This window comes from Phragmites australis, chromosome 8 (genome assembly GCF_958298935.1).
Source record: "Phragmites australis chromosome 8, lpPhrAust1.1, whole genome shotgun sequence".
Classification (NCBI taxonomy): domain Eukaryota; kingdom Viridiplantae; phylum Streptophyta; class Magnoliopsida; order Poales; family Poaceae; genus Phragmites; species Phragmites australis.
The window spans coordinates 28,934,645-28,942,594 of NC_084928.1; the positions used below are offsets into that span (position 1 = coordinate 28,934,645).

Below are 7,950 nucleotides of genomic sequence, written 5' to 3' on the forward strand. Positions count from 1 at the left end.
GGGACCTCGCGGGATGGTGACACATGGCGGACGGCTGGCTTTGCCTCGGGACTCAAGGACCCCCGGTTCCTGATACACCAACAGCGCTGGACCTAAAAAGTAATCGGGTCCCTGACCCGCAACCCTGCAGGGCTAATTTGGAACCTGCCCCAGCCCCCACCGGGTCTAAAACCTGTAGGGACCTGACCCGCCCCGACCCGTTGCCAACCCTAGGGGTGACGAGTCATTGGCCAAGTGCACCGGGTTCAGTGACTGTCCAAATTAACTAACTTATAAGTGTCCTTTGACTTCTGATAACAACTTCCCATCTGTATCATAAGCACATTTTAGACCATCTGAATTCTGGCAAGTTGTAAAACAAATATTGAACAGGCTAGAAGATCGTGAATGCAACTAGAGGTGTTGATAAAAGTCTCAAATAAAAAATATATCATTTTCGGTAGTATCCTAAACCATGACAATTCAAAATAGGAACCTATGGGTAGTCACAACTGCCCATTGGTAAGCTAAAATTTCTGCTAAATGGTCATAGTGGAAGCAACAATGAAAAACAAGTGAAATGAGGATTTGTTTGCTACTGTTAACACCCATAAATGGAATAATTCAAATTTTAGGTCATCCGATCTCAATCCAACGCTCCATATCAATCTGGGCTCATATAAAACCTCCTAACTCTAATCCTCACTCCATGTCTCTACCCCACCCCATTGTGCCCAAATCCTACCACCACCTCCCGACTCCACCCCACCATGCGCTCTGCGTCCCCCACCACCTCAGCGTCGCCATCCCCAGCAATAGTGTGGCCCACCGACAACCACTTCCACCACCCTGCACACAAATGGTCTTCCTCAACATTGGCAAATCCATTCGTGGTTCCCCCACCTTCATCGCTACCACGACCGGCTCTAGCGGCACTACCACCACCGAAACCACCGTCCTCGACTGCCACCTCCCCTAACCACTGCGAGCACGACCCCCCCCCCCCCAATCATCACCGCCCACTGGCCATCCTCTGCCACCATAGCCAACGGAGCCCCCACCACTTGCCACCACTGTCGGGCCAACCGACCTCCCCCACCATCCCTTTAACGCCCAGTGCCCACTAAACCCTAAACCCTAACTCTCAACCCTAACCTCACTGGAGAAGACAACCTCGCCGGAGAAGACAAAAACCCACCAGTGAGCACGAATCTCCTCACAAGTCTTGTGGCTACAAATTTAAATGATTTCACCCTCAAATTTCATTTCAATGACATTTAGCCATTCTGTAGATTTGCTGGTAGTATAGAATTAGGAAGAGGAAGAATGCTTTGGGAGAAACCAAGCCCTGTTCAAATGAGCTCCAAATCCTATCAAAGTTCATGGAATGTTTGCACCTGGGATCAATGAGGACATCTCAATGCAAATCAACCACAAAGAACCATCAAATCATCCAAGATCATAAACAAAACTGTAAAAATATAATTATGTATAAGCATATATGAACAAATCGATAAGCAAAAATATGTGGTTGTATAAGCAAATCAAATACAAAAATGTTTCAACTAAAAAATAAAAAAAATCTCCAGTTTAAGTTCGAAAGACAAAAGCAAATCAACCTAACATTTGCTCAAAAAATTGGGTGATTTTGAGAAGCAAAATTTGGATAAATGAAAAAAAAAATGAAAAACAATTCCCCTAATCCTTCTCCTATCCTGCATTCCCCTGATCCTTCTCCTCTCCTGCATTTCCCTGATCCTTCTCCTGCAACTCCGCCTCAAAAAACCATGTCCATCGAGGAAGCCCATGATCTCATCAAGCATGTTGGTGTGCAGTGCGGCGTAGGGTAGGATTGGGTGCCCCCATCGCCAAGGGAGGTCGGTCTGGGCGGCTAGCTCATAGATCCAGCCACCGACATCGGTACCATACTTAAAGAGGCCATGCTCCTGCTCCATTCCCATCCTCCAGCCCCTCCTCGCCTGGTCATGTACCTGGGTCGCAGACCTAGCGCTCTCCGCCATAGAGCTTGTCAAGGCGCGCGCCACCGCTTTTGACGATGGGGACCACATGGAGCGTGTGGCCTTCTACTTGGCGATTGGACTGGTGTCGTTGCCTACACTCAGCAACCTCAAACCATATGCATATGAACAAGGTTGAGATTCCAATGGAGATTTCTAAATTTTTTGGTCTTTCAACTATGGAATATGAAGTGGATTAGTTAAAAAGGAAAATCGAGAGGGAGAGAGGGAGGGGAGGGAGGCGTACCAGGAGAGGAGAGGAGAGGAGACTAGGAGAGGGCATAATGGGGAACAGGGAACAAAGACCGGGGAAGTGGGAAGGAAAAACAATCGCAATCTGACTAGAAGCAACCACATGATCCCGATCGGATGGCTACCGAAGCATGCGGGCCAGAGCACAAACGTATGCACGCTCAAAAACTAGTCTTTACCCTGACTTAAAAGGGTAAATTATGAAGGGTATTTTCTAACGTTAATGTCCAAACTCCAATCGGTATACCATCAGTAAGCCCATAACTTGCATAAACCCTAACTCCAACAACAATACGACACAGAGAATGCCTCATTCGGTAAGGCGGCGAGAACTTGCCACTATATGAAAAAAGTCATTAGTGACGGGTAATAACCGGCATTAGTGACGGGTCCTGTACCTGTCACTCTTATCACGTCACTAATATAGGTCATTGGTGATGGGTGATTACCCATCACTAATATAGGTCACTAATGACTGAACATTAGTGACGGGTCGTGACCCGTCACTATTGACTGAACATTAGTGATGGATTGTAATCTTGACCGATCACTAATGACAGATGAACATTTTTCATATTTTTTGGACACAAAAAAGTCAAAAAATATATTTTTTCACCCGAACCATCCCAACACAGGCTCATCCCATATACCTCACAAGTCATACTTTTTCACATTATTTTCAAGTTTGCGTTCCATGGGAATCGAACTCGCGACCTCCTACTTGCACGTGTAGCCATTTTACCACATCTGTTATCACGTAGTTACGATAGAAACAGGATATTTTATCCTTTTAACCTTCTTTGCTGAAGGTCATTAGTGACGTGTCATAATCATGATCTGTTACTAATGACTAATTTTGCTAAATTTTGTCGAGGGTTATAATTTGATTGGTGACCCAGAGTGTATTCGGTAAAACAGGTATAACTTTTGTATACGAACTCCGATTTCGATGTTTTTTGACTTTACGGACATCTAAAAAAGTTACATCAGTTTCTCATTGACTTTGTCAAGTTCGGCGATTTTTTCGAGGCAAAAAATGACTTGAAAGATTGAGTTCTCGCCCTCAGAAGTTTCTGCACTGTTTTTGGAACGTGCGTTTGTGTATATAGCCATCACCCTTTACATCAAACTTAAGCATAAATGTACTATAGTTCCTATTCTAGTACTGCTGAGATAGAGAAAAATAAAATAAAAATAAAAAATATTTGTGAATACCGTCATTAGTGACTGGAGTTAGTTATTAGTGACAGATTATAAGTTGACCTGTCACTAAGGACTGGTATTGGATGACCTGTCACTAATGAGTGGATCATTACACTACTACAGAATGAGTTAAAAGTAGTGACACATCAGTGTTGGTTGTACTGAAATAGGAACTAAAGATGTATCAGTAACGGTTCTTAAGCCTCCACACACGAACAATGAGTGAGCCGCTAAGAACTAGCACTGAAACCATTTATCAGTGCTGGTTCTAGCCACGAACCGACATTGATGTACACTGACACATCAGTGCCAGTTCCAGCCACGAATCAGTACTAATAAATTAGTATCAGTGCCGGTTCTAACCACGAACCAACACTGATGATAACTATTGTCACAGCTTATCTTAAAAAAATCATAATTTTTCACACGAAGTCGAATACGGAAAAACTTTATATGAAAATTGTAGATCTCGACGAAATCTATAAATTTTTATTTGATAACTTTTTAATTTAAGATCATTTAAAGGCCTAAATAATCTTAACAAAGTTTCAGCTATGTTCGATGACAACTCATCTTAAAAAAATTATAACGTTTTCATACGAAGTCGGATGAAGACAAATTTTATATGAAAATTATAGCTCTCAACGAGATCTACGACTTTGTAGTTGGTCAATTTTTTTGGGGTCATTTAGACGTCCATATAGCTATTCAAATGTTCGGTCAAAAGATGTCAAAAGGATTGATTTTACTATTATAATCGAGAAAGAACGATAGCTGAGGTGGTTAGAGCTGTCACACGCGAGGGTCTACTGTGAGGTTGTGAGTTCGAGTTTTGGTTGCTGCATGCGAGCAAAAATTACATTACTTATGTGATTGGGAAAGCAGCGTGACTGATCGTGTGCCTCTAGTTGAAAAAAAAAATCTTACTTTTTTCGGCCCCCAAAAATTTGAATCGTGTAAAAACATATTAGTGCCGGTTGAAGCCATCAACCGGTACTGATATGGTTTTTAGTGCCAGTTTGATAGTCACTGACTATCAGTACCGATTAATCAGTTGTGGTTCAAAATCCGTCAGTGTCATGTTCTGCTGTAGTGTTAGTGACGAGTCAAGTTATGATCTGTTACTAATGACTGGCTTAGAATGATCTATCACTAATGACCTAGTAATTAGAGACAGATCACAATTTAACCCATCACTATTATCATCAGTGACGGATCATGTTACGACCCATTATTAATGACGATTCATTAGTGACGGGTCTATATCTGGTCTCGGTCAGAAGGGACACTAGTGACGCGTCTTTATTAAACCCGTCACTAATATAATATTAGTGACACGTGTTGAACAACCGTCACTAATATGATATCTCATTTGCTAGTTTCTTACATAATGTGCATACGCGATAGCGTGGGTGTGCGCGAGTAGACGGCAAGCGACACAAGACACGGCCAGGCGAGTAGACGGCGTGAGCGATGCACGGCGGAGCTCGACGAGGTTGCGTCGCGTGTCCAGGGCGACGGCCGGGTTGCCGGGCGGCGGGTACATCACCTTCGGCAAGCTGCGGCGCCCAGTACGTCGGCCGGCGAAGACGACGAAATTCGCATCATTAATGGCTTAATCCCACTTTCGGACTTCACACGTCGTTGAATAGAGAAAAAAATTGATCTGCTCTTTAGTTTCCTCTCGTCCACACGCGCTGTTCTAACGAAGAGGATCGTTGGTTGGGTTCCTGAAACCTAACCATGAAATTTGAGTCACAGTGGTTTGTATATACCTCTAGATTCAATTCTAAGTGAGTAACGTAAGCATTTGATTCGGTGAGGGCATAAACAATGCTAGATGCTTATATAAAATTTATAATTTTTAATACAATAAAGATTACAGTATTTAAATTTTGTTAGCACTGTATAAGCAGCGGTGCTTAAGTGCTCACCTTATCCTCTGTTTAAGCACCTGTCCAGTGTAGTTGAGAAAAAAATCTTATTTTTTTTATAAATATTTCCTCTAAACACCCCATAGGTTGCTCAGATAAATGAAAATCATGACTCATAAGAGTATGTATAATGGGGTGCTTAGAGGAGATGTTCATGGAAAAATCGGATTTTTTTTCTTAACTGCAGTAGCACATGTGCTTAGTGGAAGATAAGATATTTACTTAAGCACCATTACTTATATTAGTGCTAACAAGATAGTTAATCATATTTAAGCACAGATATAGTCTTTATTTGCATAGGAAATTACAATTTTAAACAACGATAGTATTTATTTGCATTGAAAATTACAATTTATATATATATATATGCTTAACACTCTTTTTTTCACACCTGATCATAAACATCTAGCTATAAACATCTAGCATTACTCATTCTCTAAGATTCTTGAATCAGGAGTAGACACTCGTTCTCTTCAGATAAAGAACTAGATTTAACATCTATCCTCTGATCTAGGGACATCAGCATTCACGAAATCGAAGCAAAATCCCCTGCGTCATCATCGTCCATGAACGAGTAATTGATGGACCGATCCATTCGTCCTGCCTGACTCAACTTGCGCGGCCGCGCGCCGTGCAGCGGAGGTGAGCCGATGAAATCGACCGCCAGCCAACTACGACCCTCGGATGCGCGGCCGCCGTGGAGCGGAGGATAGCCAGAGGTCGACGAAATCGGCCGCCGACAAATTGGTAGGAACAATATAGTAAGTTTACAAAAACTGGTTGGGTTTTAATTTGCTAAATAGCATGTGCAACAATTGGTGATATTTACGTTAACACTAACAGTAGTCTTTACAAATATTAACATACACTTAAATCCAAAGCTGAAATTTTATTTGTTCCCGACTGGGAAATTTCTCGGAACAACATCGGGATTGGATCCCAATAACCGCTCGTGATTCTCGCTACTCACAGGTCACATCATTATGGGTCCGGAAGTTCCGGTGTAGAGTTGGGCCGCGGCTGGGGCTTCCCATCACTTCCATGACCCGGCGGACCTGCAATATCACGGAGCAATTAATTAGCCGAACTAAATCCACAAAAAGAAGAACAGCATATAGAAGAATATTGCAGCATTCGTGAGACCTAATATCTTGGATTACTCTGCTTCTCATATGGTTTAAGCTTGGGCGACAAAACTCATTAGTGTTGCATGTAAATTTGTAATTGCTGTTGGGCAAAGTATAACTTGTCGCACAAATGTCGCTGTGAAGCTCAAGAAAAGACTAGAATGACTAAGGCACCATTTAACAACAAAGAAATTTGTCATTTCTCTTTTAAATGTCCACATTAATAGCCCCATATTACAACAATTTCTAGATATAACAATTGTTGGAACATATAACAATTGTTGGAACGGGAAAAATCCATATGACAAACTAGATTTTAATTGTTAAACTAGTCCCTAATTCACGGTACGAGAAGATTATGGCCGTGAGATACCTTGTGGAGCATATGGACGACAGCCACGGGGTGCATCGGCTGGAGGCTTAACGGCCGGAGCATTTGGAGGGTTATCGCTGCATGGAGTGGTCGGAGACCTAACGGCTGTATCAGCTGGAGGATCGCTGCTTGGAGCGGCTGGAGGCTTAACGGTCGTCGCGGCAGGAGGATCGCCGGCTGCAGCGGCCGGCGGAACGGCGGGGGCGGCGGTGTAGCTGCTAACAAATGCCATCTTGCAGGTGCGCAAACCCCACCGTTGTGTCCTCAAGAAAACAAGCGCCATTCTGCAGAACACAAGCTGAAAAGTGTAAACTTTCGCTGCCTCCGATCCAGACTGGCTGCTTGTAAGGGGTATTTATGCATGAGTTAGATGCCAGTATCTCATGACCGGGCCGTCGGTCACCCTGCTACCAGCCTGGGCGAACCGAAGAGCGAGGAAGGCGTGCGTTCATCTCATATGAAGTATCATGTAGAGAGTGATTGGTGTGCTGCTGGTCAAGTCCATGCAACGTATGCAGAGGTTGTTGGCATCTGACAGTCTACTCCTAAATAATCCTAACAAGTTTGTCCGGGAACGGCAGCACACCACTCCATGACCAGGACCGGGTCGTCGGGAAGTCGAAGAACTTACGTAGAGTGGAAGGCGTGCGTTCATACCAATTATCATGCAGAGAATGACTGTCCAGCTAAAGTTGATTTTCAGTAATCATGTCAAATGTTATCGATTATTTCTTTTTATGAGCAATATACCGCGCTTTAAGTTTTATTCCACAGACTTTTCAGAGAAACACATTGGCTTTTTGTCAGACCTTATGTCGGACGACCTGACTATACCACAATGATATCACATTTGATAAAAAATCAACATGCACATCTTTCATGCAGGTTTTTTCAGAGAAACACATTGGCTTCGACATTAGAGCTTGCTACAGAAAAAAAAGAAGAGAGTGATCATATGCCAAGGCCTGCCAAAGACTAGAGGACCTTGCGTTGTTGGAAGTCTTCACCCAGAATGGATGGTATTTTAATTCCAAATTATGCACTTTAATTCCAGGATATGCGCT

General features: G+C 43.1%; 1 protein-coding gene across 1 annotated transcript; it reads right to left on the minus strand.

Annotated features, from left to right (window-relative positions):
* Positions 1-6,255: 6,255 nt before the first annotated feature.
* On the minus strand, positions 6,256-7,349 carry LOC133925939 (proline-rich receptor-like protein kinase PERK8). Its single transcript, XM_062371679.1, has 2 exons — positions 6,887-7,349; positions 6,256-6,441 (listed from the first exon to the last, which is right to left on the minus strand). The coding sequence occupies exons 1-2, from the start codon at positions 7,167-7,169 to the stop codon at positions 6,368-6,370; spliced, it is 357 nt and encodes a 118-aa protein (XP_062227663.1). The 5' UTR covers positions 7,170-7,349; the 3' UTR covers positions 6,256-6,367.
* Positions 7,350-7,950: the final 601 nt, after the last annotated feature.

Coding starts and splice junctions, on each gene's coding strand:
- LOC133925939 (XM_062371679.1), bottom strand. CDS start 7,169: ATGGCGCTTGTTTTCTTGAGGACACAACGGTGGGGTTTGCGCACCTGC. Junction 6,442..6,886: donor TCGTCCATATGCTCCACAAG/GTATCTCACGGC, acceptor GTGATATTGCAG/GTCCGCCGGGTCATGGAAGT.